The sequence below is a fragment of the Leptonychotes weddellii genome, chromosome 6, assembly GCF_054177405.1.
Source record: "Leptonychotes weddellii isolate Sample4059 chromosome 6, ASM5417740v2, whole genome shotgun sequence".
NCBI lineage: Eukaryota > Metazoa > Chordata > Mammalia > Carnivora > Phocidae > Leptonychotes > Leptonychotes weddellii.
Genome location: NC_138374.1, coordinates 62399986 through 62421908, shown reverse-complemented (window position 1 = coordinate 62421908; position 21923 = coordinate 62399986). Strand labels below are relative to the sequence as shown.

Genomic DNA, 21923 nt, shown 5'->3' with positions numbered 1-21923 from the left:
CACACATGTGGCTGAGCATTATACGGCTTCAAGTGTTGCTCCCTATACGGAACTGAATGTCCGGGTCTCTTCCAAAGTTCAAGACCACCTTCCCGAAAGTTACCTTTCCGGAACCCAGGGGTCATCTGTAGTGCCATAGCTACCAAGGAAGGGCGGACGAAAATGTTGAGCAACTGGTTCTTATAAGCCGAGCACATGAGGAGGGTGATATGCTGGAAAATAAGTCCATTGACCACTTCAGAGTCTCCGGAGTCCATATTTAGAACCACCTGGTCTTTGACGAGGCTGGCGATGTTGGAATGCAGGAGAATGTTGGACTGGATAACTTCTTCAGCAGGTTCATTATCTACACACAGAGACAACTCACTCAGCGGGCAGCACAGAAATGGTCCGGGTCTCCGCTGGGTGTCCTAGGCCTGGTGCCCAGCAATGCTAGTGACTGGGCAGACTCGCTTTCAAGTGCCAGGTTCTAGCTCTGGGCTCTACCAACTGAAGGAATGATACCCTATGCGAAAGATACATCTTGTTCTGGGTTTTGTTTGTTTGTTTGTTTTTAGGTAATCTCCGTGCCCAATGTGGGGCTCAAACTGATGACACTGAGATCTAGAGTCACAGGCTCTTCCAACTGAGCCTGCCAGGCGCCCCTGTGAAAGAGACTTTTATAAAGTACTATAAACTCTCTCTTTAAAGACATTTAATACACTTTTTTATCTACCCCCAATTTGTCAGCCATTCTGAAATACATATCAGTTCCTGCTCTGGAAACCAACACTTCCTCAGGAACCAAGTGTATCCGAAGAATTGTCAGAGCAAGTTGCAGGACAAGAAAATCATATCCATGTGAATTTAACCATATAAGACAAGAAGGCTCATGGTTAACACATGCTTCATTCACTTACACACACACACTCTCCTTGCTTAGCACAATTAATTCCAAGACTGCAAGAATACTGCTTTGCAACTTTGCTGGTGAACCAAAGGGCAACTCAAGAGGCGCTCCCCTAGCACCAGGCTTCCCTGAGCACAGAGGGATGCTGAGGAGATTTTCTGGTTTTCCCACATCAGAGAAAACTAAACGATTGGGCCCAGGATCCTGGAAACTCACTGCACTGACACTACACTGGCCTGGAGATAGCCAAGGAGTTACTACTACAGAAGCATAATGAAGAGATGGTGATAGTTACCATTCTTGGGAAGGGAGATCATTTTACTGTTTCCCTGGGCCAAAGAGCTGGCTGCCAGGCTACGTAACTAGGCGTGCCGCTCCAGCTGGGCAACAAGGTCTGCTGATGCTTCAGGGAGGGGGCGACTGAGGGGTGTGGTTTTCCTTCTGGACTCCATCACATCCTCCCGGACTCACACGCCTTGTGTCAGCTTGCTCGAGGTAATGATGTAACCTATGATACTGCTATATACATAACAGATCATGCTATTGCATGATGATATAGGTCTCATAAAGAGCTCTAGCTATGAGAATGCTTGGGAGTATGGGATGAGCCAAGTAAAGAAGAAAAAAGGAACTGAAATTAGGAAATGTACTGGATCATCTCCACGATTCTGTTACTTAGATACCAACATGATAACGAGTTATTTTAGTTGCTGAACAGGGACTCTTAGCCGTGGACTGGCCACCTATTTATCCCACCTCGAAAAAGTAAACCGCTTGGAAAGAGATGCCTGTGTTCTCACGTGCTCTTGGGGGCCAACAGGAGTTAGCACTTTACCTATTCTTTTCTCAGGGTTTTCCACCTGAATCACCCTCAACATGTCCTTCGCCTCCCACAAGACCGTGAAAATACTGGGACACGTGTCTGAGTCATCTTCATTTCCCTCTTGATGACCACCGTCCTATTCGATGGCCCCTTCTGCTAGCGGTTCTGCCTAAACGCCTCGTAGCTCCTCCCCGGCTCTGTCACGGCCTCGGTGGAGGCTCCTGCCCTTCTCACTGAGGCCCAAGCAGCCTTCCGGCCCGTCTCCCTGCCTCTGGTCTTCCCCTCCACCCCCTGACAGTGGCCCACCTTTAAGACTGACATGGGCTGTTTTCTACAGCTGTTTTCAGTCATGCTCCCCTGCTTAAAATCTGCTCCTCCATTAGCAATCCCTCGCCCACTCATCTTCCTGAACGGCTCTTAGTCTTCCATCAAGATGGAACCTGACATCAAAAGTCCTTCCCAGAGCAGGGGCCCTTCTCTACACAGAACTCTCAGCAACCCTCTGCAGTCTGTCCATAGCTCTTTTTTTTTTTTTTTTTAACGATTGTATTTATTTATTTGAGAGAGAGTGGGGGTGGGGGGGCGCCTAGGTGGCTCAGTCGGTTAAGCGTCTGCCTTCGGCTCAGGTCATGATCTCAGGGTCCTGGGATTAAGCCCCATGTCGGGCTCCCTGCTCAGCGGGGAGTCTGATTCTCTCTCTCTCCCCCTCTTCCCCTCCCCCCTGCTTGTTCTCGCTCTCTCTCAAATAAATAAAATCTTAAAATAAAAAGAGAGAGAGAAAGCATGAGTAGGGGGAGCGGCAGAGGGAGAGGGACAAGCAGACTCCCCACTGATCATGACCTGAGCTGAAGGCAGACACTTAACCGACAACCGACTGAGCCACCCAGGCGCCCCTGTCCATAGCTCTCTGTGTTTACTTCACTGGACATCCCCCCTCCCACAAGCCAGGAGAACCTCCAGCACAGGGGCTGCAGCCTGTTCATCTCTGCATCCCTGGCAGTTACCAGCATCGACTAGACTCAGGAGGTTTAATGAGTGAACAGCAGGTAGCTGGGTATAAATGGATTCCATTTCCAACGGTGGTCTCTGCAATTTTAACTCAAAGACATTGAAAACGACTAAAGCTAACACTTGTCATATAACATATAACATATAACATATATAACATATAACATCCCAAACCTCTAATGAGGTTTTTACAAAGTTGTTATTTTTAGAGAATCGTATAAAATTCTACAAGACCAGCCCTTTAGTCCTTACGATGCAGTGAGGCAAATGGATTGCGAATATAAGGTCGTTTATTTATTTTTTTTTAAGATTTTATTTATTTATTTGAGAGAGAGAGAGACACACAGCGAGAGAGGGAACACAAGCAGGGGGAGTGGGAGAGGGAGGAGACTCCCCACTGAGCAGGGACCCCAATGCGGGGCTTGATCCCAGGACCCTGGGATCATGACCTGAGCCAAAGGCAGACGATTAGTGACTGAGCCACCCAGGTGCCCCTATAAGGTGTACTTATAAAAGCACACCCCTATAAAAGGAGGTGGGTGTACTACCCTGATCATGGTGAGCACTGAGGCATGTACGGAACTGTCGAATTAACGCTGCACACCAGAAACAAATAGAACATGCTATGCCAACTGTATTTCGATAAAAAAATTTTGAAAAAATGAAAATAAAGAGGTGGTATGGAGGAAGGAATACGTGGAGGACAAGAATATTCATTTACTCTCCACTCCGCTGGATGCCAAGGAGACCGTGTTCTCATTCTCCAGATACTCAGAGTCTCACAAGAAGAAGTGATGCGTAAACAACTATTCTCGAGTAATCACCATGCTGTACAATGTCCCAGAGTGACAGAAACAAATAAAGTTTTCTTTCTCTCTGAGCAAAGCTTTGCTCCGTGTCCTGCATAGGGTTTTTCATTTTTAGGCTAGAATTCTTCCAGAGTAAGAAATAAAAAGCAAGCACTCTCATCATGTACGTCCCACATACGTACCGGGCCAAGTGAGAAAGCCCCCGAAGGCCTGGGTTAAGCCTTTGAGCCATAAAGTCTTCTCCACCAGAGCATCGAAGTCCATGGATGGCCGGTTCTGAAGCAGAACAGCAACCGTTAGGGCCCAGGGGCTCAGAACCAGGTTTTGAATCTGCAGAAGCTGCATTTTGTAGGCAACTTCAGTGACAAAGGCATGCATGTCCTCTGACTGTTTCTGAGGAATATACCTACAAGGAAGAACAGAGAAGAACAAATTACAGCTCTGCTACCTACACTAATGTGAATGGAGGGGTGGGGGGTGGGAGAAGACAGACCCTTGAGAAGGCTTCTCGTACTCTCTGCCAACCGAATTCTCTCAGGTCACAGTGCAAGAATATACCTTTACTTGACTATAGCGTAGCCTGTCCAAGGGGACAGAGTCCTATTCTTCCTGGTTCCAGGCAAAAAAAACTTCTGCTGCTTTATAAATAGATCTATCACTTCCTCTGTGAAAACAGAGGCCTCCCCCAGTAGACAGAACTGCTCGGTCCTCTCAGAATCCACTGTGCTTTGAACACCTGTCTCCCAGAACATGCGTACCAGGTCACATGGTAACCACTCATGTCTGCGCTGGACAGGCTATCCAGTTTGCCTGGCGGCTACACTGCCCTTCTGAGGAGCTCAAGGTCACCTGCCAAGTACTGCCACGATCCTCACCTGACAGACTCTTCAGGCATGGATCAGCAAACTGGGAGTCAGATGGTGTCAGGAGGCTGTACGGAGCAGGATGACGCAGGGACATGCACAGGACCCAAAGCAGCCACAAGGTAAGGTGGCTTCACGTGAAAGCTAGGGCCGATGAGAGAACAACTGGCCAACCCGATCTGAGATCTAGAGAGGGAAAGCCTGTGGCAGCAAAAAGCTAACGTCTGCTTGAGAGCTAATGAAGCTGCTAGTGACGCACACCGGCAGCCGTGGGCCCGCTGGCGCAATAAATTATGAATGATGTTGTAATCACGGGAAGCCTGGCTGAGCAGATGGTTTGTCTCCCTTACTTCCCCAGGTGTATTTCTCCAAATTAAGAAAACCCAAGTGTGTATCTATACCTGCATCCTAAAAGAACCTAATACATTTCTGTGCCCATAAAACTACAACCTTCTGGGGGCGCCTGGGTGGCCCAGCGGGTTAAGCATCTGACTCTTGGTTTCGGCTCAGGTCATGATCTCAGGTTCGTGGGATGGAGCCCCGAGTCGGGCTCTGTGCTCAGCACAGAGTCTGCTTGTCCCTCTTCCTTTCCTGCCCTCCCCCACCCTCCCACTTTCTCTCTTTCTCAAATAAATAAATAAATAAATAAACTCTTAAAAAACAAAACAAAACTGTAACCCTGAGGATAGGGACTCACTCCCATTCATTGTTATCATATAATCCCTTCTAGGATCAAAATAATACTTAGCACACACCGGCTGCCCTACCAATAGTGCTCAGCAACTCTCCCCCCACACAGAGTGGGTAGGGTACTAGGCGGTGGAGTATAGTACGGGTAGTAGAGTACTGGTTCCCCCGAGAAGAATGAGCAGCACTGTCTGACTTTGTGTATTTGACATATATACCCTGCAGCTAACCGTTTTCTTTGGCAAACATAATTCTTCTCTTAAAATTTTTTTTTTTTTTTAAACTTTTAAGCAATCTCCACACCCAGCGTGGGGCTCAAACTCATAATCCTGAGATCAAGAGTCGAATGCTACATCGACTGAGCCAGCCAGGTGCCCTGCAAACGTCATTCTCTAACTGAAGCTTTCTGCTTCCCCTGATACATGGTCTCAGATAACCAAATTTCAGTCCTAGAAGGGGTCAACTCAAGAATGACAACCACACCTCCAGATTTTCATCCTTATTTCTATGTCAGTTATGAAAACACAGGCCTTGCACCTTGGAACCAAGTTATACGGACTCCGACTCATCCTCCCAGCCGCCAGGGATCGAAGTGACACAGGGTCTCCAAAGTATACATGGATAGTTCCAAAATTTTCAGAGAGAACCTTCCTGGCTTTCAACAATCCCTAATAACGGAGGAAATGAAACAAAGAAGAGTAAGTTCAGAAAGGAGTTGGTGTATAAACCAGCATTTTCTCTAAATTCAAGTAAAATCAAGTTGGTTATCCTTTACGTACAGTTGTAGACTCTTTCGGCTTAGGAACCCCTAGAAGCTCATACACGTAAAGCGTTTCTTCCAATATCTTATCGTAACTGATGCTAATTGGAACAAGGTAGGTATCAAAAACTTCTCTTTTAAAAAATGGTTCCATCACAATATTCAGAAGACCTGTCAACAGAGAGAAATGGTTTTCTGCGTGAAGTGACACGTGGAGCTAACAAGGATACATAAACAGGAAGATACTGAAGTGTACATTATATCCTAAGCCCGTAAATATAAACAGTTACAACTTAAAGAAACAGTTACACTTATAAAGAAAAAATATCTTGCAAAAAAAAAAAAGTGTCAAGCTGTATTTAGCAGCTACGATGACACCACACCTTCTGGGTTTGTATTCTTCTTTCAATCTCTAAAGGACCTACCAAATTTCGGAGTCAATGTCTTGGCAGAGCGACTTCTTGTCCCTTCGAGGAAAAATTCAACAGGAGCATAACCATTCTTTAAAGAGAAAACACAAACAAACAAAACAAAACACAAAACCCATTGCCTACTCTCAAAGTGAGAAATGCTTCTTTTGATTCCTTTCCCCAAGCTGCCCCCGCACCCTGCCCCGGCCTCCTGAGCAAACGCCGCACACAGCGCACCCAGGCGAGAGGGCCGCATGGGGCCAACAGACCGAGGAGGTCATGCGCATTCCTTCACGGGGACAAGAAGCTGAGCGGGCCATTCGGGAGTGAAGAATTTAAGTCCGATCCTATGGCAAGCTCAAGCCCAAGCGAAAAGGAATGCAGCCTGAAAGTACTCGGAAATTCTCTGCCTTTACCCGCAACATGGTTTTCACGTATTCAGAGAACACCGCCCAGTAGAGTTTGTTGCCACCGAAGGTACGCCGCATGAAGAAGGCGCCCGACATCCGCAGCAGCTCCCCGACCATCTTCATTCCCAGGAAGTCTAAACAATAAACAGAGAAGGGGTTCATCTTTATTTGCAGATCTTGAAACTTTCTATAAATACCTAAACTCACGTTCTGTGATGAAAGAGTTCATGTATGGAAGCCGCCGCTATGATATCACTAATTGTACTTCCCGAGCTGAAAATCCGTAAGAAGAGACATCAGACAGAATTATGGGAGAGAAGGGACAGTGTGGGCAGGCCCACCGGGGGGCTACCACATGTGTCCCCCACACCCCCGCGTTTATAACCACGGCCGGCAAGGTGACAAGCTCAGTAACGTGATCATGCCGAGTTCTTGAGCTAGCACTGCTGCTTGACGACAGACCGGCACGTGGCCTCCATGCTGGCCACCTGGCCAGACCAGCTCTCACCTTTCTTTTTGACCCATGAGGTAAAAATATCAGCCTTCTTTTACTAGCACAGATGAAATAAAGCAAGTCTGGGATACTTTAGTCTGCCATTGGTTTTAAAACCCTCCTTTTTTCCATTTTCCTTAATTTTCAACGCTCACATGTCTGGACAGATGAAAATGCTTTTAAAGTACTTAAGTCCCTGGCAATTTTTACCTCACTCTTTACTGCATTTATTAACCAAGGTGTATGCCTGAATCCCAACTTTCCTGGCTCCCTCCAAAGGGAGAAGATGAACAATGATTTGTGTTAGCAATCCTGCTTCTAGGAATCAGTCCTCCAGAAATAAAAGCCCCAATATGAGAATATATTGTAAAACTGCAACCACAAAACTACCAAATTACGGTGGACCTACCCTGCTGAATATTATAATGTCAGACATGAAGTTGGGCCTTCATCTTACACTGTATGCAAATTAACTTGAAATGGATCAAAGGCCTAAATGTATGATGTAAAACTATAAAATTCTTAGAAGAAAACATAGAGGTAAAACTTCATGATATTAAATGTGGCAATGATTTCTTGGATAGGACACCGAAAGCAGAGAGAACAAAAGAAACTGACAACGAAATTGGGCTACATCACAATGACAAGCTTCTGTGCATCAAAGGATCCATTGATAGAGTGCAAAGTCAACTTTGGGAGAAATCTGATGGGAGAAGGGAAAAAATATTTGCAGATCATGTATCTGATAAGGGGTTATTATCCAGAATATATAAAGAACTCCTACAACTCAAGAACAGCAACAAAAAACAACCCAATTCAAAAATAGGCAAAAGACTGGAATAGATACTCTTCCAAAAAAGATACAGAAATGGCCAACAAGTCCATGAAAAGATGATCAACAATGTTAGTCACCAGGGAAATGCAAATCAAAATCATACTGAGATACCACGTCCTACCCATTAGGATGGCTATTATTAAAAAACAAAAAAGTAAAACAAGAAAACCCCAGGATGCCTGGGTGACTCAGTTGGTTAGGTATCTGCCTTCGGCTCAGGTCATGATCCCAGGGTCCTGGGATCGAGTCCTGTGTTGGGCTCCTTGCTCAGTGGGGAGCCTGCTTCGCCCTCTGCCTGCCACTCCCCCTGCTTGTGCTCTCTCTCTCTCCCTGACAAATAAAATCTTAAAAAAAACAAAAACTACAAGAAAATAAATGTTGGATGCAGAGAAACTGGACCCTTGTGTACTGTGCTGATGGGATGTAAAATGGTGCTGCCACTATGGAAGACAATATGGTCTTCAAAAAATTTTTTAAAGGGGCGCCTGGGTGGCTCAGTTGGTTAAGCGACTGCCTTCGGCTCAGGTCATGATCCTGGAGTCCTGGGATCGAGTCCCGCATCGGGCTCCCTGCTCGGCAGGGAGTCTGCTTCTCCCTCTGACCCTCCCCCATCTCATGTGCTCTCTCTCTCTCTGTCATTCTCTCTCTCAAATAAATAAATAAATAAAATCTAAAAAAAAAAAAATTTTTTTTTAAAAATTAGCATATAATCCAGCAATTCTACTTCTGGATATATACCCGGAAGGCTCAAATATCTGCAGAGACTCAAGCAGATGTTTGTACACCTATGTTCATAGCAGCATTATTCATAATAGCCAAAAGGTGGAAGCAACCCAAGCGTCCATGGACAGAACAATGGATAAACAACATGTGCTCTATACATCTAATCAAATAGGATTCGGCCTTTAGGAAGAAAATTCTGAAACATGGTGCAACATGAATGGACCCTGAGGACATGATGCTGAGTGAAAGAAACCAGTCATGAAAGGACAAATCCTGTAGGATTCCACGCATATGAGGTATCTAGAGGAGCCAAATTCCTAGAGACAGAAAGTAGAATGGTGGTGCCACCAGCCGGCGGGAGACCAGAATGAGGAGTTAGTGTTGAATGGGGACAGAATTTCAGGTCTGCCGAGATGAAAAGTGGGTGGAGTTCTGTGGGTGGAAGGTGGTGAGGGATGCACAACAATGTGAATGTACTTAATACCACTGAACTATGGCCTTAAAGATGGTTACGGTGGTAAATTTTATGTTTTGTGTCTTTTACCATAATTTAAAAAGATGTAAAAAAAAAAAATTACTGACCTCAGAGATAACCACTAATAAATTATCAGATAAAAAAAGCAAAGGCCGGTCATACATATGGCGGTATCTCATTTTTCAAACCTAAACCAAAACCCCTATGTGCACACATCCTTGTTTCCATCTGTAGTGAGGCACAGCACAGAGAGACTTAATCCCGACTACCGAACACCGGGGTCGGGTGGCACAAGGGAGAGGGAGTCTGCATCCTCATCTTCAAGTACCTCAGTCACTGTTAAAATCATTTCAGTGACTATTTTCATTTTTATAATTAAAACAAAAGAAAAATACGTACCCATTCCTGCAGCTATGACTGGTACCGGTAAATCATAGTTGTATAAAAGAAAAGACAACATCAGAAAGTCAATGTAACTTCGATGACTGGGCAGCAGGACAACTGGGTGCTCCTGGATGGCTCGTTGTAGCTTTAAAAGAAATGTTACAGTTTGAATACTTTCTGTTTTCCTATTATTAAAATCACATGTCACATCAGAAAATGGAAGAATGGGTATATGTACAGAGGGAATACTAAGGATAATAATGTCTTCCTGCCTCCCCTACTACACACAGAAAACTTATCTCAGAGTTTTAAATAACCTCACATAATGCAAGAATATTAAAAATGTAAATTTTATAGATCATAATAATAATTGGGATGATCACCAACATATTAGTTGGGCACCATATTAAGCATTTTACATACTAAGCATTTTACATGCATTGTTTTATACGACATATTTGTAAATAAGGCCTAAGCATTAGGTTCCTCATTTGTGACATGGGTCATGCATCTGATCAATGGCCAAGCTGCAGATGGAACTGAAGTGAGTCTGAATTAAAAAGTCAGCTGTTATCCAATGCGCTAGACGGGCTGTGTGCAGTAAGAGAGAACAAAGTGTCTCTCAGGTAGATTAATACAAACAAATTGGACAAATGAGAGGTATGGTATTTCTCTATTTATACACTGGACTTGCCACCAGGAAGAATGGGTGCCCTTAGTTAGAAGGAATTTGAGCTTCCAGATATATTCCGTAGGCTATCAGCCTCAAAAATACTCACCCGGATCAATGTGTTGTCTGTTTTTTAAAAATATAAATATAATTCACCAAGGCAAGGTAATGTGTGATCAGTTAAGAAGACATGGCCAGTCAACGTTCTCTGGATGGCCGTATCAAACATTTTTTTTTTTTTTTTAAGATTTATTTATTTCTTTGAGAGAGTGAGAGAGCGCACGAGCACGTATGGGGGCACGGGCAGAAGGAGAGAATCTCAAGCAGACTCCCTAATGAGCGCGGAGCCTGACGCAGGGCTTAATCTCATGACCCATGAGTTCATGACCCCAGTCGAAACCAAGAGTCGGATGCTCAACTGACTGAGCCACCCAGGCGCCCCCCAAACATTCTTTGAGAGAGAGCCAGAGAGTAACTCAGCAAACTAGAGAATTATCATTGGAGGAAAACAGAAGAAATACATGAAAGTAAAGTAAATGACTGAATAAAACATTAAAAAACATGTAGAAGGCCAATGGAGGTAAGAGCTTCTTAGTAAGAGGAAAAACAATATTAAAAATCCAAAATGAATAAAAATAGGAAAAGCTCTTCCTTCCAGAAGAAAGCAGACTATAACACGCCTGTTAAATCACTCCTGAGTGATGGAATTAGAAAAATCACCATTTGACAATCATTTGAGTAATAACTGGTTCAGGCAAAAATCATCAGTCAATGTGAAAACTTGTGGAGGAGACTATGCTGGGAACCAGGACCCTGAAACATCCTTAGAGTATCTCTCCACACGATACTTATTCTTTACCAAGGGAAACAGGGTGACTTTACAGGGGAGAAAGCCGGCTGATACCAGATGATGAAAGTGAACACCACCAGTAAGGGGACAGACAGCCACCATGAGCTCCTTGCTCTGTTGCACTGAGAAGAATACAATGTTGCCTCCTGCCCAAGCCCTACAACTGTGAGTCTAATCCTGAGAAAACATCACTCAAATCCAAATCAAGACATGCTATAAAATGACTGGTCTGTTTTTTTTTTTTTAAATTAGTATGAAACACAAAGACTAAGGAATTGTTCCAAATTAAAAGAGTCTAAAGAGATATCGAAGCTGAATGTAACACATGATGTAGGATTTCTTTTGCTACACAAGATATAACTGGGGTGATCGATGAGATACGAATGAGGTATTACTGTGTATTAGTGTTGTATCAACGTCAATTTGCTTATTTTGATAATTGCACCATAAGGTAATGTCCTTGTTTATGGGAAAAACACAGCAGAGTATTGAGGAGAGGATAAAGGAAATGTTGTAAGGGGACCCAGGTGGATCATATACAGAAATTCTTGGTATTACTTCTGTAGCTTTGCGGACATCTGGCATGAGGTTTGTCTGTAAGTCTTACCTGACTAAGTGAATTAGTCTGAAGTCTGTAGGTCTGAAAGTAAAAAACATCACCCTCCAGAGAAGCAAAGCAGCCTGGACGCCTGCTGACGAGGGCCTGCTCATTCAGTGCAGAGTGAGAGGTCTTGGAGTTGATTAAATCGTGAGGGGTAGAAGAGGTTTTTAAACAAGCAATACTCACTTTCTGAATACCTTCTTCATTTACACACACTTTGGAGAAAATTTGTTTAAATATTTTGCTCAGGGCAAAGGCAAAAAACCGGATGGCTCCCAGACGCAGTTTGTGGCTCATTTCATCCAAAATCTCACAAACTTCCTCTTGGAGGACATCGACGGATTGAAGGGATTCCTTGGAAAGCTAGAAAGAAAGGGGAAACGGGTACGACTCTGAAGAAAAGCCAGAACTCTATTCACTCAAACTGCTATGACTAGTTCCAAATGGACCAATATAATATAGCTCAAAAATGCTACATTTCCTTTCTCATTTAAATTGACAATTTATTTTCCAACATAAATAGATAAATGACCCTACTTAGACAATTTCAATGACTGGAAATTCAAAGAGAAAGAGAATAGGCTCTCTAGGATGGCATCTCACCTTTCCATTTGATTTGTTAATAAGCTTACAGCCAAATTCTCTAAAATAAGTTGTTGCCCAGGAACTAGTGTGCTAGCATAGATATTTGGCAGTTTCTTTCAGCAGACTGCTGCAGCACTTCATCTGCTTCCTCCATGCTACTACAAGGTAATATACAAAGTAAAAATACAAGATTATGTTGAAGTAACCATTCAGACTATATCAGAGATACAGGTTACTGGGACAAAACTCTCCAAAGTATCAAAGTTTAACTAGTGCAGTCAATGACCTCACACCGGAACTCTCTTTATTCCGAAGGCGTACCACATCTCTTTGTAAAGAGAACAAAATGTCAGCTGTGTGCTAGGCCTGGGGATGGGGATGAGTAAGTCAGTGTCTGTCCTCAGGGAATTCTAATTTGACCCCTTAAGCAAGCACGTTGAAAAAGAATGGCGTCTATGTGATAAATAATATTTATCCTTCGCAGAGGAGAATGTTTTGCTTTAGGATGAGGCCCAGAAGATGAGAGGGTAGGATGCTGGAGTCCCAACTTCCTAAATTACATGCAGCAGAGAAACAGCTTCTCTTTTTTAAAAATAATTGAGGTGAAATTAACATAGCATAAAATTAGCCATTTCAAACTGAACAATTCAGTGGCACTTGGTACCTTCACAAATGGATAATCCTCCTCTCCCTAGCTCCATATTTTATCTTTTGCAGGGAAATAGAGGAATCAGTGGATTGGTGGTAAGGATGGGTTTCAGGACACAAGCCTAGGAAAAGGGAGTACACTTGGAAAACCATCAAAATAGTTCAGGCCGGAACAGAAAAGGCCCCCAGAAAGGCAATAACAGGTGCTGAAGGGAAGGGGACAGGGAGTGAGTGCTCAGTTGTTTCGGGCAACAGAATGGATGGTGGGGCCATCCTGGAATTGGGGATAGAAAGCAGGGGTAGAAGGCAATGTGGTGCAGGGGTTGAGAAGGCAGGTATACTGATTTTGAGGTGTTTGAAGACATATAAAGTAGAGGACCTGCAGGGAGTAGGACAGCTGGAGATAAGAGTCTGAACCCCGATAACCTAGCCAAGGCGAGAGGTCCTGTTTGGGCATCACGAGACTACAGATGAAAATGGAAATGACAGGAGTGGATAAAACGGACCAGGGAGACTGCAGGGATGAAGATAAGAAGGCTGAGGGTTCAACCTTAGGAAACACCAGCGGCGGATGGAAGAACTCGTAAAGAGATTAACATGGAAGATGATAAGAGAACCCTACTGTGTGATGCCATAAATGTCAAGGTAAGAGAGGTCCTGCAGGAGAGAGTGTCCAACAAAAACTGACACAGTCAAGATACAGTGAAGACTAAAAGGACCCCTTGGATTGGGTCACTTGGAGATCCACAGTAACCTTTACTGGATCAAGTGCAGCCACCTGCTGAAAGTAGGAGGTGCACGGGGAAGGACCCACTACACCTTTGAGGAGCTGGGATGAGAAGGGAAAGAGAAATGGAGCATTAAAAAGAACGAATCCATGACTGAGAGGGCCCCCGCCAGGAAGTGCTGATGCCCAGCTGGGCCCGTGCAGAAGGCTGAAGAGGACAGACAAGCCCCCTGGGGATCTGAAGGAATTGGGGCGATGAAGAACACAGGTGAGCAGGCTGGTCTGTTCAGAAGGAAAGCACAGAAGCAGAGAATGACCTGATCTCTTAGTTTGTGCAATCGGACTTCTTGTTTGCCCAACAGATATGTCTGTCCTTCCAGATCCTTCTTCCTGGAAACCTAAGATAAGATCAGAAGATGAACAATAGCTTTATAACTCCTTGTTCCAGTGTTGTCCCTTTTCAGTCTGTTCTCCACATCACAAACCTGAGTGGTTTCTTTTTTTTTTTTTAAGGTTTTATTTATTTATCTGAGAGAGAGAGAGAGCATGAGCAGGGGGAGGGGCAGAGAGAGAGGGAGAAGCCTGGATGTGGGGCTTGATCCCAGGACCCCGGGATCCTGACCCGAGCAGACGCTTCACTGACTGCGCCCCCCAGGTGCCCCTGAGCGGTATCTTAAACGCAGAACTAATCTCATCCTTCCTGGGCTGAAGCCTTTCACTGGCTGCTCTGCATGTTCGGTGGGACAAAGGCAGCCTGAGGTGACAGCAGAGCTAGAAGAGACAGGAGCTACCGAAGAGGGCAGCGTAGAAAGGGCAAGCGAGAAGCCCAAGACGGCATCCGGATTTCTGGTCTGAGCAGCGGGCATATGGAGGGGCCGTTCTTGGAGATATGCAGAACTGGGTGTGGGGGTGTGTGCATGGTACAGTCCTGGGGGTGGGGGGGCCAAAGAGCTTGATTCAGACATCCTGAATGTAAGATGCTTTTGGGTGTTCCAAGTAGGTATTCCAGTAGACAAAAATATATGTATGAAACTCAAAAGAGATCTGGGCTGAAGCAATAGATACCAATTTACTACATATTGTTATTTATAACATATTATTTAATAATATAATATAATATAATAGGGAGACATCAGCATAAGGAATCTGGTGATAAATAAAACTGCCCAGTGAGTAGGTAGAATAAGAAGGGATTAGAACAAAATCCTGAGGAATAGCAGCATTTAAAGAGACAGGCAAAGGAAAAGAAGCCCATAAAGACAACTGAGGAATGATCAAAAAGATTTGGTGGTGGTGGTGGAGGGGGGCACCTGGCTGGTTCAGTTGAAGCATGCGACTCTTGATCTCGGGATTGTGGGTTCGAGCCCCACACTGGGTGTAGAGATTACTTAAAAATAAAATCTTAAAAAAAAAAAAAAGATTTGGTGGGTAAGGGGGAAAAAATATGGTATCACAGAAAAAAAGGAGGGAGAGTGTGCCAAAGGCTACGAAGGATGTCAACAAGGTTGATTTTAGCCATCAGGAAGGAATCATTCACAGTCTTGGAAAGAGCAATTACAGCAGGTTAGAAACCAGATCCCAGTGAGCTGTGTATACACGGAGGGTGAGAAAGTACAGCCCCAAGTATGGCAAACACAGCGGCCTTCTTCCAGGAGTAGAGTACAATTAGGAAAGGAAGTGCTGAGTCATAAGGAGAGAAGGAATATGCCCAAACAAGGTTGATTTCAGCTGGAAGAGGACTGAACGAGTTCAGTGATGATGGTAAAGAGCTAATGAAGAGGAAGAATTTGAAGACATTTGAGGGGACAGACAATAAAGCAAAGTCCCTGAGGAGGACGGAGCAGGTGAAGTTCAGAGCAAAGGAGTAGGGGAGGGATTGCACTCCAACAGGAGAAAGAGCTCCCTGTCCCTTTTTAACAGGAGGGAAGAAGAGAATGAGGGTATCAGATGCAGGCAAATTAGTAGCTGGATCATAGGAAGTTGGGAGTTGTCACATAATGGTTTACATTGTCTTTGTGAAGTAGGAAGAAATGTCACCTGTTGAGGGTAAGGGACGAAGGTTGGAGGCTCAGAAAGAATAGGGCTGACACTGATACTTCCATTTTGGAGACCGGGAGAGAGTTCCCCAGGGAAATAAGGAATTCTTGGGTAACACAGAGGGCCCAGCTGTGTTGCATAATCCTGAGTTTAGAACAATTCCAATTTACTTACATTAAGTGATTTTTTTTTTTTCTCAGCAGCACAGCCAAGTTTGAGAAACACTGGCTTATATCAGCCATACTTAACCTGGCTGTGTATTAGAATTACTTGGGGAGCTTTTAAAAAAGAAAAAGAAGAAGAAAGAGATGCCTGGGTCCTATTCGAGACCAATTACATCGGAATCTCTGTGGACAGGACAAAAGCATTTCTTTTTCATTCATTCATTCGAGAAATATTTATTGAATGTGTACTATGTGTTAGGCACTAGGAATACAGCAAAAAAAAGAGATAAAAATATAGAATACAGAAAAAAAAAAGAGAGTCATAAGAGAGATAAAAATTTTTGCCTTCATGGAGTTTACACAGTAGCGGAAAATAAGAGTTAACTTTCTGTAAAGTTCTGCAGGTGATTCTAACAAAGAGCCAGTATTGAGAAACACTGTCTTTAGCTTCTAATTGATGAGGAAACTTTACTTCACTTATGAAATAGGCCCACTCAGAGAGGACTAATAGTTTCCCCAAGACAAATCATGACAGACAGATTAAACCAAAAGGATGAGCACAGGTCTTATGTTCATTCAAATCAGAAGAAAATAGACAGGGACGCCCGGGTGGCTCAGTCGGTGAAGCGTCTGCCCTAGGATCAGGTCATGATCCCAGGCTCCTGGGATGGAGCCCCACATCGGGCTCCCTGCTCAGCGAGGAGCCTGCTTCTCCCTCTCCCTCTGCCCCTGCTCGTGTGCGCTCTCTCTCTTGCTCACTCTCTATCTCAAACAAATAAATCTTAAAAAAAAGTCAACGGAGCACGGTCTCTACAGATAAATCTCAAAGCCTGGGAGCACCTGGACAATGTGACAGGGAGGGCCGGCCATAAGGAAGCTGTAATCGTGCCCACTGAATACCTCTACCTGATGTCTTCAAATGACATGTCCAAAACAGACCTTAGCTTTTCTCTCAAGCCCATTCCCTCTCCTAAGTTCCCCATCTCAGTGAATGCTTCTGTCATCCTGTCTCTCTTTTCCTTCCTGTCATTCACCCAACTGATCATAAATAAGGTCTACTCCACCTCTGAAATTTTTCTTTCTTTTTTGAGAGGGAGTGAGAGAGGAGGAGGGAGGGGCAGAGGGAGAATCTTAAGTTCAGCATGGAGCTCCATGCTCAGCACGGAGCCTGACTCAGGGCTCAATCTCACGATCCTGAGATCATGACCTGAGCCGAAATCTAGACTTGGACACAACCGACTGAGCCACCCAGACTCCCCTACCTCTTAAATTTCTTAAATCTGCCCATCTCTGTTTCTACAGTCTAGGCAACTGTGATCCCACAAAAGGATTACTGGAAGAGCATCATTACCAGAATTCCTGTCTCCATTTGTGGCAGAATGGTATTTCTAAAATATTAACTGATCAGGCCACACTCCAACCTAAAACCTTTCAATGGCTTTACACTGTATGTAGGCTAAAATCTAATTCCTCTGGATGGTTTATAAGATTTATTTATTATTTATTTTTAGAGAGAGAGAGCAAGCACGAGTAGGGGGAAGGCAGAGGGAGAGAGAGAGCGGGGAAGAGAGAATCTCCAGCAGACTCCCCACTGAGTGGGGAGGCCAACTTGGGGCTTGATCTCAAAACCCTGAGATCATGACCCAAGCTGAAGTCAGATGCTTAACTGACTGAGCCACCCAGGTGCCCCCTCTGACTGGGTTTATAACACCCTTTGTGATGTGGCCCCTGTCTCTAAATTCTTACCATTTTACCCCTCCTTTGCTCTCTTCGGTCTGGTCATACCGAACTGCTTCTAGTACTGTGACTATGCATGTTCTCTAGTTGTTAAAATATACTGGTGGTTCCCAAACTTTGCTATACTTTGGAACCAACTGGGCTGCTGCTGCTTCTTTTTTTTCTTTTTGAGAGAGAGAATGTGAGCGGGGGTGGGGTAGAGGGAGAAAGAATCTCAAGCAGGTGCCACACCCAGCATGGAGCCCAACAACGGGCTCGATCTCACGACGCTGAGATCCTGACCTGAGCCAAAACCAAGACTTGGATGCTTAACCAAATGAGCCACCCAGGCGCCGCCCCTCGTCTGGGCTTCTTTAAAAACTACTCCTAGGATGTCTGGCTCCTTCCCTGACATTCTGATTTAATTCATATGGGGGTGAGATCTATGCACAGGGATTCTTGAAAGTTTCTCCAGCAATTTTAATGTGCAGTGAGATTTAACCATGGGGAAAAAGTTATTTGCTCTGCTAGGAATACTTCTTCACCCACTTCACCTGGAAAACCCCTAACCATCTTTTAGGCATCATTAAAAAAAAAAAAAAAGCCACCTTTCTAATTCCCTACCCAAAATTATTTGCCCTATAATTAGTGCCCCTGTACACTGGGCTCCCACTAGCATGTCTTGTATCTTATTTCATTGTAATTGACTGTACAACTGTCATTGTTCCCTGTCAGACTACAGTTGACCCTTGAAAAACGTGGGGGCTGGGTGCCGACCCCTAGGTGGTTAAAAATCCACGTGTAACTTTTGGCTCCCCAAAACTTGACTAATAGCCTACCGCTGACTGATAGCCTTACAGATAACATAAACAGTTGATTTACAGGTATTTTTGATGTTACATGCATTATAGACTGTATTCTCACAATAAAATAAGCTAGAGAAAGCCTTTTTAAGAAAACTATAAGGAGGGGATTAACATAAGAATAAAAAATAAATAAATGAAAAAAAAAAAGAAAACATATTTACAGTACTGTACTGTATTTACTGAAAAAATATCTATGTATAAGTGGACCTGTGTTGTTTCTTTTTGACAATGAACAAATCTGGTTTTGGTTGAAGAGGGAATCACTTACCTGTTTAATGACATAATGAACTTCTTCAGAATTGAGAACACTAGATTTAATATCACTTGGCTTGCAAGGAGTAATTCCCTTATAGACAAGAGGTGTGTAGCATTTCATTGCAAATTTCAAGTCACTGACATGCTTCCTCTCCTCTAAAATATCTTCAAATTCATCCCATTTTTTGAGCTCCTTCTGTGGGTAAGGCAAACGAAAGAAAGTAATGAACATACTGTAAAGTAAATTAGGACAGATGAGAGACTACACTGGTTAAGGTTTCATCTTTGCCCACATTTTTATGCTAGGACATATGAACAAGAGCACAGTGAACTGATAATAGGTCTTCCTATACTAAGAAAAGGAAATGTAATCATAGTTGGCATCAAAAAATGGAGATTGAAGTATAATATTTTATTATTTCTGCTTGCTATCTTTGTAAAGCCAGTACCCCTCTGGGAAAGTTAACAAAGATAGCAAAGATTGAGACATTAAGCTCTAGAATCATCTGATCAACTTTACAATCAATTGTATCTGACCAATTTTATCAAGCACATTGATAAATTTGTTTTGTCTGCCTCTTCTACGTAGCTTTAAAAATTAAAGCATACAATAGAAATTCAAAATTATGTCAAATCAAATAAAAATACATGGGTGCAAATAAAAGGAAAATTCAGTTAAGAAAAAAGTGCTCCCATAGAAGCTATTGGTGAGCAGTCTGTCTTGCTCTGACTACTTTCTTACCCCCTTTTGACTCCCTGCAGTTCAGCTTCCATCCAACCAGTCCCTGAAACCGCTGTTTATCAGGCTACCAATGACTACTGAATTGTTAATTCTTAAAATTTTGTTTTTCTGATTATAAAAGTAATAATAGTAAAAATGATAATTACAGCTAACATGTACAGTTGTTTCCCAAAGGTCAGGCACTATTCCAAGGCATGCTTCCTTAATATGGGAATGATCCTCCACAATGGGAAAACCAAGGCATGGAGAACCAAAATAACTCACTCAGCGTTCCACTCTGCAAAGGACAGAGGCATGATTCAAACGCGAGCCTTATGGCTTCACAGAACTTGCTCCTAACCTCTATCCTACACTACTCACCGTTAACTATGGAAAGTTTGGAAACATGGAAACATACAAGTAAACATAAATTGCCCACAATTTTATACCCCAGGAATAACTACTCTTTACCACTTCCTAGTTTCCTTATTTTTTTTTTCATTCACAGCTACACAAATACATGGTTTTTATTCAAAATGTGGACCATACCAAATATAGTTTATCTTGCCTTTTCAAGTATGTTACAAGCATTTTCCTGTATTAAATATTGTTTTAAAACATTTTAGAGGAGGCCACTTCCTCAAATACTTTTTTTCCCTGGTGACTGAAGGGCTGCGGTTTGGCCTTTACCCTCCTGGAGAAGTGCTGCTGAGATGGCAGGGGTGCCTGGTAATGCATGGCGCCCTTCCATCTACGGGCTGTGATGAGAAGCCAAGAGCCACATCCCTTCTCCCTGGCTACCACGGGTTCTGCCAACACAAGGCTGTCTTCTACCCGCAGTTGGCAGACCCTAGGCACTTCCATCTTTCTTGAATAGACCTGTGTGGGCAGTGGTCAACTTACTGGGGAAAAAAATGCTTAGAGAGTCTGGGGCACTTAAATAGCAATTAGGTCACTTTTACTTCTTTACTGTATCTTAAATGGGTATAGGGTTTTATCAAAAGGATTCTAATAAAATGTTCTAAAGCCAAAAAAAAAAATTTTTTTTTCTAATTACCAAAGTGCTGTATGTTCATTATAAAAATCTGGAAAATACAGTAAAGCACACAGAAGAAAATTAAAATCATCTGTTGTCCAATGACCCGGGGCGGAGGGGAGGGGGTCCATTTTAGTGAATGCTTTTTTTTCTGGGCAGGTAGACACATTCCCTCCCCTGACACACATACATTTTGATTTGCCACCTGATTTTTCCACTTCATGTTATAAACACTTCCCTTTCATTTAAGTTTCTTCCACTGTATTATTTTTAATAATGGACATATGAATTATTTTTCATGCACTGCTATTATAAGAAAATGCAACACACATTATGATTTCTTTCGAACTTAATCACTAAACCCTGGTCTCTTTCGAGTCTTCATCTTCCTAGACCTCCCTCCAGCCTGACACCATTCTCAAGGGCTCCCTCCTTTCCCCACCTCCAACCATCCTGAAATTTTCCTACTTTGGTTTTTGATTCATGACTCTTGTCACAGCAGAAGATCCATCTCATTGCTCTAAACCCGCGATTTTCAACCTGAGGGGAAAACTTCCTCCCAAAACTAAAATATGCCTTCTTTCCTCCCACTTCCCTTAATGTTAACATCTCCAACCCTCTTATCTTCATACACTGTGCTGAGTCCTCATACCTACTCAACTGGCTTTAGATACTAATTATACACACTGTTGAATCTGCTGCTCTGTTCTCTTTGCCCATGTGAGCTCCTGATGGACACATTTATCTGCAAACACTTCACCTATGGCCTTTCCCAAACTGAACTCATTTCTCCTCTGCACAATCCTACAACCTGATTATTTCCCAGAAATCTCAACAACTGCCATGCCACATATATCCCTTTGCCTTATCCTAGACCCCTCCTCCCTCACCCTTACCCACGATCCATCTAATCCTGTCCAGGTGGCCTTTAAGGATGTAGCAGGACTACTCCTCAGTCACAGGTCCAGCCTGTGCACTTTATCACTATAGCCCCCTCACTGGTCTCCTTGCCCCTTTGAATCAACCCTCCATGCTGCCATGTGTGCTCTTTTCAAAACACAATTCTGACCAAATTGTTCCCTGCTTAAAATACTTCCATGATTCCCACCTCCTTCAGAATTAAGACCTAAGCCACTTGTGGCATCATACAAGGAACTCTATGACCTGGCCTGTCCTTCCCTCTCCAGACTCACTGGCCACCATGCTCAAGGTCTACTCAATAGCAAGTGATTTGCATTTCCTCCAATACAATTCACTGTGGACATGCTCCTGGGCCTTAGCACATGCTCATCTCTGGGCCCCGAAGGTCTTTTTGTTCCTCTCTCATTCCTGCTCAGGCATTACTGCAGTGAAAACCCTCCTTGAGCTACCCACAGGGATTTACTCTTTCTCATTAGAATGTCTTTAACAACTACCTACATCTATTAGGGTATGTAGCCATAACCCTGCAATCGTTCGCATGTCTATCTCCCTAAGAT

At 43.6% G+C, this 21923-nt stretch overlaps 1 protein-coding gene across 6 annotated transcripts in view; it reads right to left on the bottom strand.

The window, feature by feature from the left end:
- Nucleotides 1-21923, bottom strand: part of GNPAT (glyceronephosphate O-acyltransferase) — a 33873-nt gene that overhangs the window by 6530 nt on the left and 5420 nt on the right. For 4 of the 6 annotated variants that reach the window (XM_006741753.3, XM_081824276.1, XM_081824275.1 and 1 more), the window contains exons 2-10: nt 18702-18884; nt 11877-12053; nt 9585-9714; nt 6666-6793; nt 6265-6340; nt 5859-6010; nt 5617-5747; nt 3712-3935; nt 104-346 (exon numbers count right to left, since the gene is read on the bottom strand). In XM_006741753.3, the coding sequence (XP_006741816.1) occupies nt 104-346; nt 3712-3935; nt 5617-5747; nt 5859-6010; nt 6265-6340; nt 6666-6793; nt 9585-9714; nt 11877-12053; nt 18702-18884 (1444 nt within the window). Of the gene's footprint in view, nt 1-103; nt 347-3711; nt 3936-5616; nt 5748-5858; nt 6011-6264; nt 6341-6665; nt 6794-9584; nt 9715-11876; nt 12054-12293; nt 12434-18701; nt 18885-19576; nt 19601-21923 lie in introns of those variants that run through there. The other 2 variants (XM_031037290.2, XM_031037291.2) reach the window with 2 other exon arrangements.